The 15,922-nt window shown below is 42.0% G+C and overlaps 1 protein-coding gene across 1 annotated transcript; it reads left to right on the top strand.

The window, feature by feature from the left end:
- The first annotated feature begins 279 nt into the window (after positions 1-279).
- Positions 280-6,397, top strand: PLK2 (polo like kinase 2). Its single transcript, XM_074856343.1, has 14 exons — positions 280-562; positions 1,079-1,186; positions 1,348-1,464; positions 1,658-1,787; positions 2,066-2,153; positions 2,540-2,635; positions 2,865-3,063; positions 3,159-3,306; positions 3,727-3,824; positions 4,456-4,579; positions 4,849-5,089; positions 5,175-5,304; positions 5,394-5,504; positions 5,627-6,397. The coding sequence occupies exons 1-14, from the start codon at positions 350-352 to the stop codon at positions 5,816-5,818; spliced, it is 1,995 nt and encodes a 664-aa protein (XP_074712444.1). The 5' UTR covers positions 280-349; the 3' UTR covers positions 5,819-6,397.
- Positions 6,398-15,922: the final 9,525 nt, after the last annotated feature.

Here is a 15,922-nt window from a genome sequence, read left to right as displayed (position 1 = left end):
GGCCCGGCTGCCCCCGGCCTCGAGAGGGGTTTTATCCCCGGTCCCGGTCCCGGTCCCGGTCCCGGTCCCGGTCCCGCTCCCGCCGCACGGCCGGGCAGAGCGGGTCAGGGTGCCCCGCTCCGGCACAGCTCCCCTCGGGCCGCCCCGGGGCCGGGCCAAGCCGGGCGGGCGGAGCGGGGCCCCGGCGGGGGCCGTCCCGCGGCGCCGGGGCGGGGCCACCGGCCGCCATATAAGGAACGAGCGCGGCCGCTGCTGGGTGTTGGGAGCGCGGCGGGAGCGGGGCGGGTGGGCGGCCGAGGCGGGCCGAGCGGGGCCGGGGCCAGGCGGGTAGGACGGAGCTGGCGCGGTGATGGAGCTGCTGCGGACCATCGCCTACCCGCCGGGCGGCGGCGGCACCAAGTGCTGCGAAGCGGCGCTGGGCAGAGCGGCCGGCGGCGAGTCGCGGAGGAAGAAGGCGGAGGAGCAGCCGCACCCGCACTCCCACCCCGCCGCCGAGGTCTCCCGGATTATAACCGATCCCACGACGGGGAAGCGCTACTGCCGCGGAAAGGTGCTTGGAAAGGTAATGGCCGCGGCGGGCCCCGTGCCCTCCCGGGGCGGCGGCCGGTGTGGCCCGGCCCGGCCGCCCTCCTCGGCGGAGCGCGGTGCGGGGTGCCGGGGCGGGCGGCGGCCGCTGCCTCCGCGCCGCCGCTTTTCCCTGGGGGCTGCTGGGGAGCGCCTCTCCCCCCGCCCCATCCCCCGCCCCGAACGGGGTTTGCCCCTGCGCTGCCCCGGCCCAGCCGCAGAGGGTCCGAGCACCCTTATTGTCCCCGATTCATCTCTGACCCGAAATACAAGCGGAATTGTGCTTTCAGCTCAGGCAAACCCGCAAAAACGACTTCGATGTTGCCTGCGGGGCGGGGGGGAGAGCCGCAAAGCGAACGTTCGGATAGGCGATGAGCCTAAAACCTGGCTTTTACCAAATTATCCCGTGCAAAGGAAGTTGCTCTCTTTGACTAATACGTGAGCTGGTGAATGACTAAGTGTGGGACTTCTTTCGTACCTGCTATAATAGCCTTGTTCTCGTGTGTCTATCTAGGGTGGATTTGCCAAGTGTTATGAGATGACAGATTTGACAACAAATAAAGTTTATGCTGCAAAAATCATTCCTCACAGCAGAGTAGCAAAACCTCATCAAAGGGAAAAGGTGTGTGCGCATGAATTACTTTTTTTTTTCCTCCTCAAACTCTCCGTGTGCTGCATTGCCCAGCCCTTTTCCTGAAATGGCTCTGATAGAGAACCATTATACTCAGCCTTGTGGATGCAAGGCTAACAGCACTTTTTTTTTTTCCTGTCTTGTCTTTGCAGATTGATAAAGAGATTGAGCTGCACAGAATGCTTAATCATAGACATGTTGTGCAGTTTTACCACTACTTTGAAGACAGAGAGAATATTTACATTCTTCTGGAGTACTGCAGTAGAAGGGTGAGCATCAGCTGGGAGAAATCCAGTATTTACTTACCTGGAATCTTCAACTAATTTAAATGTGTGATGTGTAAAAGGTATTTTTTGTGGCTTCTTTAGTTGTCATTTCTCCATGCATTGGTTTACTTTTGCTTAAGGTGAGTCCTGTGCATGAATGTTCAGTGACGTTTTTGCCTTTGTTTTTCCTCTGCAGTCAATGGCTCACATCTTAAAAGCGAGGAAGGTATTGACAGAACCAGAAGTACGATACTACCTCAGGCAAATTGTGTCAGGGCTAAAGTATCTTCATGAACAGGAAATCTTGCACAGGGATCTTAAACTAGGTAAGTTCTGCACCAACTTCAAAAGACACTCCTCCAGCCCTGTCAGCATCGTACCACTTTACACTTGTATGGTGATAGCTTAATTAGTAGAATCGTCTCAGTTTGTCTTTACAGTGGAAACTTGGAGTGCTTAAGGGATGACATTAGGCATTCCTACTTTTAAAAAAATAAAAGTCTTGGCTAGCTTCTGGCTTTGAACCACATATGACTCAGCACCTGTGGCAAATGCATTCCTACCTTGCAAGAAAAGGACTAACTGGAGTTTCTCTGTCTGCTAGGTAACTTCTTCATTAATGAGAACATGGAACTGAAACTGGGTGACTTTGGCTTGGCAGCTAGGCTGGAACCACTGGAGCACAGGAGGAGGTAGGACCATAAAAAAATGAAAACAAATTTATTTAGAAATGAGAAATCCTGTTTGATAGCAAAAGCTAATTGCTTCTGGGATCAAGATTTCCTTTTGTAGAAAACAGGCTGCCATGCTTTGACTTCTGCTTTCCTCTGAGCTTTTGAATAATAGCAAAGCCAGAGGCAGGGTACCTGAATGATTAATAGTGCAGATACAAGTCTGCTGTTCCTGTATCATGAAGACACCATGAAACACCTCTACACTATTAACATTCATACAGCTCCTCTTTAGGAGTCTGAGTTCTTGTCCAAACTTGAGAGGAAAAACCTGCCCTATGAAAAACAGCTTCTCTCCTCTTTCTATCTGAAATACTAACTGGCTCTGTGGCCTCTTTGATTTGCAGAACAATATGTGGCACACCAAATTACCTCTCTCCAGAAGTCCTCAACAAACAAGGGCACGGCTGTGAATCTGATATCTGGGCCTTGGGCTGTGTAATGTAAGTACTTCACTGCCTTTGAAATGAAATATTTCTATCACTGGCTTAGGCTTTTAAGAGTTCAAAGGGGATGCAGTACTGCATCAGTTTGCAGCCCTTTATACGTGTGTAGCCCAAGTGCAGAAATTCTGCTTTGTGTTAGGAGACAGACCTAGCATTTCCAGTAGTTGTAGATAAGTATTGTGTGTGTATAAAATAAATAAAATTTGTTTCCTTTGCTTTTAAACAGGTATACAATGCTGTTGGGAAGACCCCCATTTGAGACCACAAATCTTAAAGAAACATATAGATGTATAAGAGAAGCAAGATACAGCTTGCCTTCATCTCTCTTGGCACCTGCAAAACACTTAATAGCTAGTATGTTGTCCAAAAATCCTGAAGATCGGCCCAGTTTAGATGAAATAATTCGACATGAATTTTTCTTACAGGTTAGTACTGTGTAGTGTTCTGGCTGAAAAAAAATACCCACCCTAAGAATGCACTCTGTGGTCTAAAAATATTTTCCTGTATTTCATTTCCACAGGGCTTTACACCCGATAGACTTTCTGCTAGCTGTTGTCACACCGTTCCTGATTTCCATTTGTCAAGTCCTGCTAAAAACTTCTTCAAAAAAGCAGCTGCTGCTCTCTTTGGTGGTAAAAAGGATAAAGCCCGATACTTCGACACACAAAGTAAGTGGATTGTAACTAAGTTTGAAACCTATCTCTATGCCATCAGTGTCATGCTAGTAATGTACAGCTATGAGATAGCAATGGAGCACTTGTATTTATGTCTCAGAGCTTCTCTGGGTTAGTTTTGATGTCTTTATTAAGAAATATAGATGACAGCCTGCAACCTACACCAACTTAGATAAGTAAATGCTTCTTATGGCATACTGACAATCTATATTAGCCATCTGTTAGTCCCTAATGTCTATTAAAGTTTAGTCTCTTAGTGATCTGTGTATAATGGCACTGCTGTTCTGGGAGATTATGGTGGGTTTAGAAGCTACTGGAGGTAGACAGCATGCTTTCTGCAGCTAACTTGTTACGCTTTCTGTAGTTGAACAGCACTTCCAGGTGCAGCGTTAAGTATTTTTCCCTGTATTACAGACAGAGTAGCTAAAGAAGATGAAGAAATCTACAAGCTCAGGCATGATTTGAAGAAGACATCGATAACCCAGCAGCCCCACAAACACAGAACAGATGAGGTAAATGCAAGTGCAGTTGAATTCAAATCCAGTAACAGTTGGGTGGAGTAGCTAGAATTAAATTATATTTGACTTGGATATCAGAGCTGGGGCTGTACACAGCATAATCAAGCTTAAATGATTAGCAGAGTTGCTTTAAGAGGACTTAACCAAGCTTCACTGAGGTATGGTAGCCTTTGTAGGGAGACTGTGCTTTTGAGTAATTATAGTATCTGCCTAGACTCCATTGTCATCTGTGTGGTAACTTGTCTGCCAGGTGCTCTTTCTCAATATTCCAAATACAAGGCTTCACTTCATGATTAACTAGGACTTCTTAAAGAATAAATTGTTGAGAATCTAACTCTTACCATTTGGTGTTCAGACCTGCACACACCTGTTCTCTTGCTAGGGCAGAAAAGCAGAGGACTGATTAATAGCATGTAAGATGCAAATTGAAGATCTAAGGAATGGAAAGATCTGGCATGCTTCTTTAAGCCCAGTATAACAGCAGCTCTTTGTACTTGCAGGAAACATTAATACCAGTTTTCCTAGAATTTATCATTTGTTGAGAAACAGGAGAGCCATGCAAAACTTGTGTATAAGCCTTGGCATGTGTTATGTTTGACGTTTACATGTCTGACATCTCTTCTAGGAGATCCAGCCTCTTATCGCAACAGTAGCAAAGCCGGGAGCATTGCCAGAAACTAAGCAGATTGGAGATTCTATTCGAATGATAGTCAGAGGAACTTTGGGAAGCTGCAGCAGTAGCAGTGAATGTAAGTGCAGCAAAATGTAATCTCTAATTCTAAATCCCACCTTTACTTTCTTTGTGTCTCAGATTTAGAAGCTTGAAATGAACAGCTGGTTTCCTCCCCACCTCCTATTTTTGATGCTCTAAATTTTACAGCCAATATTTTGGAAGAATTAAAACTGGAAAGCCATAAAGACTTAACTTCTTAAAATTACAGTCTATGTAACTGAAGCTTTAGAATGAAAGCCTGCTCTCTGTTGTACTCTTGTCAGTCTAATAATCCTTCTCTTTCAGGCCTGGAAGACAGTACCATGGGAAGTGTTGCTGATACAGTTGCAAGGGTATTGCGAGGATGTCTGGAGAACATGCCAGAAGCAGACAGCATTCCCAAAGAGCAGCTGACAGCATCCTTCCAGTGGGTTACAAAATGGGTGGACTACTCTAACAAGTATGGCTTTGGGTACCAGCTGTCGGATCACACTGTTGGTGTCCTTTTCAACAATGGGGCGCATATGAGCCTTCTGCCAGACAAAAAGTAAGAATGATGACAAAACCGACAACTCACTAGGTTGGTTTAGAAGGTGCTTTTATCTCATCTCTAACCTTTCTTTCTCTGACAGGACAGTCCACTACTATGCTGAGTTAGGCCAGTGCTCTGTCTTCTCAGCCACAGAGGCTCCTGAACAGTTCATTAGCCAAGTAACTGTACTGAAGTATTTCTCTCACTACATGGAAGAGAACCTCATGGATGTAAGTTCAGCTACCTTCTGGATTTTGAGCTGTAAAAACACACTAAATGTGAACTGAGTGTTTAACATAATGTCTGTTTTCTTTCCTAGGGAGGAGATTTACCCAGCCTAACAGACATACGCAGGCCCAGGCTTTACCTCTTGCAGTGGCTGAAATCTGATAAAGCATTAATGATGCTCTTCAATGATGGCACATTTCAAGTGAGTTTGGTAGCATCAGCAGAGACGATGTTTCTAAAATACTTTATTGTAGTAAAACCAGATAAGTGCCAGAAACTGAAAAGCAGAGAGTATACAAACAGGAGGTTGCTTCTCTTTTACAGGTGAACTTCTATCATGATCACACGAAAATCATCATTTGCAATCAGAGTGAGGAGTATCTCCTTACCTACATCAATGAAGAGAGGATATCCACAACGTTTCGTCTGACAACTCTTCTGGTTTCTGGATGCTCGCTGGAACTAAAACACAGAATGGAATACGCTCTAAACATGCTGCTGCAGCGATGTAACTGAAGGGACTGACTCTGTTAAACCAAATGGACCCTCTTGTTCACTGTGAAATCTACAGTGGAGATGGTGGAGCAACTACTATGTTGATGATGGATGTGTGGTGGTACGACAACTTGACTGTCCTAGTGTGCTGGGCACACATCTATTAGAAGCCTAAACCTACTGTTGGACTAAAATAGTGTGACAAGGAGTTCTTCGGACCATAGTTTTCCTTACTTCATGTGTGTGTTAAAGATATTTCTGACTTGAACTCCGAGCAGAGTGTGACTGCTTGCTCTGTTAAGAGTATTTCTGATGGAGTTAAACTGTGAATATGCATCTGCAAAATGAGGGGATAGCTCCATTGTTATGGAATAGCTGTAATAAGCAGCTTCTTGCTGCTTAACTGTGAACTATGGCCATACTCTTTTTTTTCCCTTATTTTTCAAAAATACCCACACTTGTGGCTGGCAAAGTGCATTCCTTGTTAATAATTTTTTTTATTTATTACAGCCTAAAGTGAAGTATTTATTATGCAGCATTTTTTGGACCTTGGCATTTTAAATATAAATCTGTTGGCAATAAAGATAATAGATATCTGAATCATTATTCTCTACTTGTTTTATAATCCAACCTAACATGCTTTGTTTTGCATTACTTAAAATCTTGCAGGTCTGGTTTCCTTATAGTGTTTTTTAAAAGTCTGCTACAGCTAGGCTCTAACACAGAGCAGTTGGTCCATGTCTATGCACACTTGTAGTCACAAGCACCAACATGCTGCTGCTAATTATAGCAGCAACCCTAAAGCAATGACTGATGGAGTTTGAAGAGTAGTGACACTTGGTTATTGTCCTAGGGACTAAAACCAGAAGTATGGATCTCTTCAAAATATTGTATCTCAGAATTCATATTGATGTTTTGTACTTCCTGATAAGAACTTCCTTCTGGATGATACTTGGTGGACAGTAGCTGTGATAACAAGCTGTATAAACTTCCTCCTCTTACTGTGGAAGCATTGCTCTTATTCACCAAGGGCCTGAAGTATCCTGACACCTCAATGGTAGCATGAATTGTCCATACCTGTCACTGCCGCTTTATTGAGATGTCTTTCTACTCTTACTTAAATGATAACTCCAGTAAAGTAAAATCAAAATGGTGAGAAGATTAAAGTCTGACTTTGTATCAACTTTGGGCTTATTCTGCCGGGTTGATAACTAGACAACCACAAGTGTTACTAAGATCAAATACCATTTATTGTATGTTGTAACTTCTCAGTAAAGTAGCTCAAAACAGCTGAGGACAGCATAGGGATGACCTGCTGCTTAGTGCAATCCCACTGCTAGTAAGTGTATGCTTATTAGAGCAATTGCTTTCCTAAACCGAAGGCAAGGCCGTCTGTCAGTTAAACTATTCGAACAGATGGGATTATTGTGGACTCACAACTCAGTGCAGGGGCGGAATGTCTTCTTGTGGGCTGGACTTTTCTAGATGTTATGCAGCACCTGGACCTATATAAACACTAACAGTCTTCAAGCAACTGCTCTGATGCAGCAGCAAACAGTAGTTAATTGCTTAGTTGGATTAATCTTCATATAACTGAATGAGGTCTGTTCTGAAAGACAGACCTCAATCACAATCAGTGTTTCAATCAAAACAGCTGAATGCAAGGAGCAGGCAGTCAATGTAATAAAGTGCAGACTAAACAAAGTACAGATGTCAACCCAAACTAGCGAGCAGGGGATATAGCACTGGCTTGCTTCATCTTGCAGCAAGTGTGTGTAAATGTGGTTGTTTTCCTTATATTGAATACCATGCATTAAGTAATACTTCTCAAATTTAGACAGGAAGACCTAATTGAGTTCTTCAGATGGATTCATTAATGTAACTAGGCAGTTCAGTGAAGTTAAATATATACTTGCTATAGTGAGCAGAATTCAGCTTCCTAGCTGTCTACTTTCCTCAAGCGATAATGATTGATTTTGTTCCTGGGAGACCATGACTTACCTAATTCTGCTTCACACATACAGCCACTGTTGAGCCCTTTTCTCTTACAAAATAAGATCTTGTTTTTGTTTATAATACCAATAGGTGTACAGTGTGTGTGCATTTGAAACACAAAAATTACTTGAGCTATAGTACTTCTTCAAATGGAAAAACACGTCTTTGACTGTCTATGTACCAGAGAAAGTATGAACCTTTGCTTCAGCTGCTATAATTTCTTTGAGTACTGAAATTATCTTTTTATGGCTGAAATTCAGGCTGGTGTAGGCAAAGTAACTGCCTTCAAGTGTAGGATGTTTAAAAGTGGATGTAAAGGCCCCAGGCCCCCCATCCTACATGATACTAATTGGTTGTGGGCAGTTGTAATGCACCTCACTCATACAGTTAAGTGAATCAGTTATTTGTATGCAATGAGTATGTGTGATACCAGGATGCTTGGTGCTTTCTAAATCCTTCTGTATCTTTCTGGTTAGTGCTCTGTATCCTCACGTCATTTTTTATTTTCATATTGCAAAATAAGAGAGGTGTTTAGATCATGTTAAGGAGAAATACCCATTTCAAAGTATATTACCTTTGCCTCGGTCCCTCAGCCCAAGAAGGGAAAGCTGCTTTAAAATCTGTAATATAAGAACTTGCACCAGGAACAAAGGCTGTGAAATTCTTTCCCAGGGTGGATCCTGTCTTAAATAAGACACTGAAGTGCCCTAATTGACCTTCTTTACCCAATCACATAACATCCTTGGTGTAATTCAGCGTATAGGAAGATTAATATTAGAAAAGTACTTGTCCACTCCTCTATGTAACAAATGTCTTACCTTCTCCTGAAAGAAAGTTATATGGTCTGGATTTTATACCTGTTATGCAGTGATCCTAATCTTTTATATTGGAAGCAAGAGCAAACACAGCTTAGGAGTTTAGCTTGGGAGCATATATACTTGAAAGAAAATGTGGGCATTAAAGGATTAGGTGAAAGCTGGCACATAGGTTTCTCAAGTATGAGTGGTGGACACAGGAAATAACATTGCCAAGAATAAAAATAATCTCTTGTACTCTTATCAAAACATCTTTATCAAATCTTAAAATATATTTTTGCAAATATACAGTGCACTAACCTGCCAGTAGCAAACAAGTCAAGGAAACAATTCAAATAGGTCATGCTTCTACCTTAAGTAATGTGTTACCCAGTGATGCCACTAGTCACCCAAGTGCTTTAGGGCATTCTTTAACCCATTAAGGCGTTCTGAAATTATTCCATTTCATTAAATAATGTCATATACTGTATACAAGAAAAAAGAAATTGAGAGTTTGGGTTATATGCTACTTTGCAATATTGAACAAACGTTCTGACATTTTCTAGGTTATTTAGGAAACTAGAAAAAGATTGGAGAATGATCCTTCAGCTGCCCATCAATAACTGCAAATTTCCTGCCTGATTAGATAGATGCTAAATGTAAATGTGAATTTAAAAAAAAAAAAAAAAAGTTCTTATAGGTAATTATGAACCCCCAAATAGATATATACCTAAGGAATCAATCGCAATCATGCATGGCATAGCTTTTTTCTTTCGGTCTGTTTTCATACTCTTTATGCCTTATTAACTTCAATAGTGGCAGACGTGTCTTTGAATCGCCACAGTGTTAGACCAATACTTACAAACTCAGAGGCTAAACTCCATTTAAATATACAGTATTGGAAACAAATATCATGGTTCATCAGTGTTTGGAAATTGGTATAATGAAATGTAAAGATTTAGCCTCCAGGATTTATCTGTGTAAATTAACTTCAGTATAGAAACAAAATTGATTTGAAAGATTCTGTCATACTGACATAGAATTAGGCTAAGTTTGAAACTATTGCTGGTTTTTTTCTCTACCATGAAATCATGGCGAAAAAAATATTTTTCATTGTCCGTATCATGTCGATGTGATCTGGAGTAAGGTACTATCTTGATTGACCATTTACTGCTCTTTCCTACTTACTATTTGAAGAAACACCTTAAACTGTCACGGTGGGAACATAAATGAGTTAACAAAATCAACAGTACCTTACACGGTGGCATTATTGGTACCAAACTGGCCCAAGTAAGGAGTTACTAAATACTTTTTCTTCAGAGGTTAAAAAGCAATAAGGTACTTTACAGTTGCCTCCATGAAGGACTCTGAGTGGAAGACCTGAATGAACTCCCCAGCAATTTGTCAGAATGTAGTGCAGCTGTCTTTTGTGGCAGGCCAGAAATGAGGATTACTCCATGCTCCACTTCCCTTAATTATCTTGAATGATCGTGAAAATGACTGCTTATTTTCTATCACCAATTTCAAAAGTCAGATAAAGGAGAGAGTGGAACAAGTGTGCTCCATGAGTGGGTGGGTGTGTGGGTGCCTCTCCAAACACTGGGAGTCTTAGGCAGAGATGGACAAAAGAAACTGGTAGTCAGCCCAGAGCCCCAAGCATGCATGATGCTCTGTTTCTCCTCACCAATGCTTCCCAATGACTTCAGCACAACCTCTGCAGTCTTCCCACCAGAGAACAATCCTGATCCTGATCTCTCTACTGACCTGTTAGACTTAGTCCAGAGAAATACTCATATTCTGCTTGTGGATATTGAATGGATAAATAGTTCAGATTAAAATTCTTTTTAATTCAACCACTTTCTTAAAAAAAAAAAAAAAAAGTTAGATACTTGCTCCACAGCATATTGAGTGCTTTACTACTGTTATTAGTAGAGGTCTCAGCTAATCCTTTTTCCCTTCCTGGAGATCTCATTTCTACCTTCCCTCAGATTTTCTGTTCTTTTTTCTCAAGATCTCACCCTGGGGAATAAACACTAGCTCATTTAAATTATTTACCTGGATTTAAGATCTTTGGGGCTGATAAACTATCACACAGCTAGGTCTTCCCAGACAGGTAAGTCCAAAGTGCTATAGTAATTCAAATAACCTATTTTGAACCTGGTCATCTTGGACATCATTCCTATGGACCATTCTTCTGAAGGACTCAGTTCACAGTATTTCACATCAAATAACCACCACATCAGCACTGTTAATAAGGCAAATAAAACAAGGTTTGATGTCACCTTTTCAATCTTAGTGCAGACTCAGGAAGACCTCACCTGCTCCTGCTTATATTTCAAACACTGATTTCACAGACACAAGCATTAGAATCAAGTTAATAGGTAAACTGACAATTCATGAAATTCTACACATAAGAAATTTTCTGCTCTTAAAAGTAACCTCTGTATTTATAGTTATAAATATGGTGATAAGTCTTTTTTCCTTATTTATAATAAATAATGATGTTGAAAAGTTCGAAGGAGGTTTATGGGTTTGAATTAGCACTAACTGGAGGACAGACAGGGCTTTTGAGTGGGATTCTGGCTTCATCTACTGATGAAGACTACTGGTTCTGATGGGAGGAGAAGGGGCAAGTATAGCGTGTTATAAAGTAGGCTGTGGCAGAAGAGGGTAGCCAATGAGAATGGAAGAAAGGAAGCAAGGTTATGCCATCAAAGCAAGTTTAATCTTCCAAGGAAAAAAAAAAAAAAACTATTTGCTTATCATTCTCAAGGCCAGCTTCTCATGCCTGCCATCACATTAAGTCACAGATAGCTTCAGTAAAAAATGCATGAGAGGTACAGTAAGTGGATAGAACAGGAAAGGCTAGACTTTTTAGTACAGGGAATCTAAGTCAGCTGAGACAAGCTCACGGTAATTTAAATGCCTTTTATTATATTTAGCACAGGCTGCAACAGTTGTGTATGATGTTTTACATAGAAAATGAAAAATGCTAGCCTGATTTTCAGATGCCCGACCTCTGTTAGTGCTAAGTACCTATGGAAATGAAAGTGGATGGTCTCTGTTTACAATTGAGGTCAGATATCTTGTAACAGGACACAGAGTGTGATAGTGTCAGGCAGGGGTTATGGAAAGGGGAATGTACACAGAGTGATTACAGGATTATTCAGAGGTATATGATGCTTCTGTCTCTCTGAGCATTTACACTGAGCTTCTCACATCTGATCATCTCCACATCATGTCAGTTCCTTCTTGTTATTGTTAATTATAAATAATTAGAAGGTTAGCTTGGGAGGGTGAGTCACGGCAGAAGAGGGTATGTGGAACACGTGGGTTTACAGAGGGGTTCTGGAAAAAGTGAGAGAGCTCATGACACCAGGAGGAAGAGAAGATGCTGAACACCATGACTCAGGGGACGGAGGGATCCCTGGGAAGGAAACATGGGGGAGGGGTCACTGGAGCAGCTGATGGACGGGAGATCCTAGGTGGCAGGGGCATCCATTTTGAACCCTCTCCCAAAGCAAACAAGTTGTGAAGGAAGTGGAGGCAGGGAGGAAGGAGACAGCCAGATGAGGTGCTTGGTGGAGCAGTGGCAGGCATGCCCAAGGCAGGCCTCACAGCAGGCCTGGAGGAGCCAGGAACAGCCCTAGGACAGGTCTTGCTGCAGGTGTAGGCCCAGAGAATGCCTGGGGCAGGCCCAGAGGGGACCCTTCAGCAGGTCCTGGGGCAGGGAGGTCTGAGGGAGACCCCACAGCAGGCACATAGCAGGGAGGCCTGAGTGAGACCCTGCAGCTGGCCAGGGGCAGGAGAGGCCCACTTTCAGCCACCTTTGCCACATGGATGAGGGTCATCATGGCTTGGGGAGGGGAAGATGAGAGTCATCTTTGGAGGAGAAAATAATAGCAGATAAGAACCATAGAAGAATTGATCCATTATCTGTCAATAAAAGGGAGGAAGAAGGAGTAAGTGGGAGCTTGTGTGTCTGGAGCAGGGGAGTGAGTTCATGAGTTTGTGTCAAAGAAAGGTGTTAGAGGCAGTACTCTGAGGGGATGGGAGATGACAGAGAAGACAGCTGGCACTCTGCTCTGCTGCTAATATCGTGCACGGACCAGGGGTGAAATACTGAGGGAAGAAAGTGCTGTGATCAGAGAAAAGACAGCAACAGGGATCAAGAAACAAGAAAGGAACAAGTCAAGTGGAGAAGTTAAAAATCCCCCCAAAATTAGAGCCTTTCCACATTAAATAGAGCTGAGAACAGAAGGGAAATACTTGAACTTGCTTATTAGTAGCCTTTCCACATCTGCTGCCAGGAGAGCTGAGAATGTAGTGCTGAACTGGGTCAAGCAGAGGATTAGCCGTGCGAAAGTGAAGGCAGTAGACACAGGCAGTGTGTCGGCAGGAGGAGATGGGAGTGGAGCAGGACAGGTGAAAGCAGCAGGTACACAGGGAGAGTGAATTCCTCTTCACATAATGGAGAAGGTGCCATGTCAGGAGGCAGCACACTTATTAGACACAATACACATCTCTGAGGAAATTAAATGTGAAGTAAGTGTTTAGAAAATTTTCACATTCTCAGTAAAACAAAGGATTAACAATGATCCAGTTAGATTAGAGGTGCTAGCACTGGGGACCAGTATTGCAAGACAATGTATTACTCCTCTGAGTCACTGGTTTCGTTCTCACATGGGCCTTTATTAACTGCAAATCTTTACCTCCTGACGGTTGCCTCATGTGAAATGAGTTGGTGGCTCATTCCTGTTCATACTGAGAAGGTATCCACATTACAAAAATCATCACTGCTAATTACAAGCCATTTGCACTAATTGGTATCCTTGTTGTAAGTCTTCAGAGGGAAGAAGGCTAATGACTAAACAACAGGCATAGCAACTAAAACACCCTGTTTCCATGAAGCTGGGCTCCTGACTGGTCAGGGACTATGTGAGGTGGTTGGCCAAGGATATGGCAGTTGTTGCCTGAGGTGTGTGAGATATGGGTGGCCATTTTAGAACCAACCACTGATTTTCTGAGCCTAAGCTTACAGCAGTGATGGGGATTTGTGACTTTTGTATGCTGTACCTGTTCTGTACTGCTACTTGTAATTTCCCATCTCCAAGTGATAAAATAAACCATAGTTTATTTTCTGACTTTTTGGTTGCTGCTGCTTTCATTTGATTGCTCATCATCTTCATAAATGACAAAATAAATAACTTCTATTTTCCAATTTATCTATAATAAGTGAAATTACTGTCTTCTTAATACATTGCTGGTTTTGCCTCAGGTTTCCCTTTTGAGATAGTTTCTGATGTAGAAGCACAGTAGAAAGTCATTATAACTGTCCATCCTTCAATGAGAAAAGTAAAATGAAGAAGAAAAGAGTAAGCCCCCTGTCTCCTAGTTTTTCTAGTTACTGGCTGACTTTGCATCATGCAACATTTGTGTAACTGGAGAAGTAGGGGTAAAACATATTAGCTAACCTAAGTAATAGCAACAGCAAATATACCATACAGCAGGAGTCTTAATGTTTCCTGGTTATCCAGATATCATAAATTTGGCATACAGAGCTCAGATAATCTGAAACATTTGGAACAGACAAGCACAAGTATAGTTTGTGCGATAAACAGACTTCAGGGAGGTATGTGGACATTGGAAATTCAGTTACCTGAAAAGAGTAACAACTCAGCAACATGAAACAGGGGCCTTGCCCAAAACGAGAGCCTGTAGCTTCATTGTCTTTGTGACTCATGGGCTGGTTCTCCTTGAATGTTACATCTACCCAACTCATATCTGGAGTGCTGAAGGTCTCTTTGGGAATCTGTTTAGCATTTAGGTGCTCTTCTGCAGGGCTTCCCACTTCAAAAAATCTTTCTGGATGCTAACACACTGCTTTGTGGAGCAAGTCTGTCAGATAAAGAGCACTAGTACATCCATTTTGCAAAAGTAAGACAGAACTCAGAAGGAATTTGTTTATCAGTTTGAGATCTCTTTCTCCAGAATTTCTCAAATGTTCAGAGCTCTTTACTGGTATCGATTATTCCTCCTCTTGCTCAGCATTTCTCCTAATCAGGTCCTGGGGTCTCAAAGTAGGAACCTGGAGGATGAGGAACTAGTGATGACCTTGCTTTTGGGGGAGGAAAAGAAAAAAACAACCAAACGCATGAAGGGATCCTATAGAAAGACACGGCCCTTTCTACTTAACCCCAATTCTTTCCACAAACAGTGGATTTATGCTGTGGACTTATTGAAGCCAGGGCCTTGGAAAAACAAAGGGTGATTCTGTAATTATGTGACCAGTGTGTTGTATGAATAACCATTGTTCTACCATTCCCTAAGGTTGAGTATTAGACATTGCAACTGTAATTATGTGCAATTACAAAGCAGAGGTTTATAAATGCTGATTTTTAACAAATTTGGACTCTGCTAAACTAGAAGATAGAGGAAAATGTAATCAGTGTATTGTCTGCCATTTAAAAGACCTTTAGACATTTCATTAGATTAATTCGCTCTTAGATAGCCTAAACAAAGAGCATTTTCATATTTGTAATTTCAATAATGCTTATAAAAGGCTGAGTATGCTAGAGAGAAGGGGTCAGTTATCCAATGTTTTCTACTAATGAATAGATGTAAAACAACCATAAAATTCTAAGTCCTTTAAATCTCATGCTTTCAAGAAATCTTACAAAGTAAGATTATAGTCGGTACAGAGAACAAGTAGAATGACCCTACCTAATATTTTCTAGGGGTGAGTAAATCCATAATACAATTTTAAGTTAAATTTAGAAGAAAACTTGTAGTATTTCAGGTACTACACAGCAAATTACAGCGCAGATTTGACTACTTATTTTCTGAATAGAGCAATAAAGTAATGTAAAGAAGTTTTATAATTTTGGCTCCATTTGACTTACTGGTCTTATTTTAAGAAGGAATATCTTTCTTTGTCTATGATGAATGCTTTCCAAAAAAGAAGGATTTTGAAATCATTACCTAATTTTAATGGAATAGGAACTCCACGTAAGGGCCTGAGATAACAGATCTTTTGGAATGTGATTAGTGCTGATGATTTCCAGGGGTGACTGTCTTCCTGAAGAGAAAGGTCATGAGATCCCTTCTCCTGAGGACCTTGCCAAGCAGTTACCACCAGTGGCTGCTGTCCTCTGCAAAACTCTTCTGATTTCAGGGGATGTTCAGACAGGCCCAAGGAGCTGAGTTAGTATCTCCTGTTGCAGCAGTGTGAACTAATTATAGACATAGAATAATTGTTGAGTAATAAGGTGGTGAGAAATGACAGGAGGAACAACAATAAGATTATTGGTCACTTGACAAGGGACGGTGCTTGGTA

The sequence above is a fragment of the Strix uralensis genome, chromosome Z (assembly GCF_047716275.1).
Source record: "Strix uralensis isolate ZFMK-TIS-50842 chromosome Z, bStrUra1, whole genome shotgun sequence".
Lineage (NCBI taxonomy): Eukaryota > Metazoa > Chordata > Aves > Strigiformes > Strigidae > Strix > Strix uralensis.
Note: the sequence above shows the minus strand (reverse complement) of the source record. Positions and strands in the feature narration are given on the sequence as shown.

Coding starts and splice junctions, on each gene's coding strand:
- PLK2 (XM_074856343.1), top strand. CDS start 350: ATGGAGCTGCTGCGGACCATCGCCTACCCGCCGGGCGGCGGCGGCACC. Junction 3,064..3,158: donor GACATGAATTTTTCTTACAG/GTTAGTACTGTG, acceptor TCATTTCCACAG/GGCTTTACACCCGATAGACT. Junction 5,505..5,626: donor TCAATGATGGCACATTTCAA/GTGAGTTTGGTA, acceptor TCTCTTTTACAG/GTGAACTTCTATCATGATCA.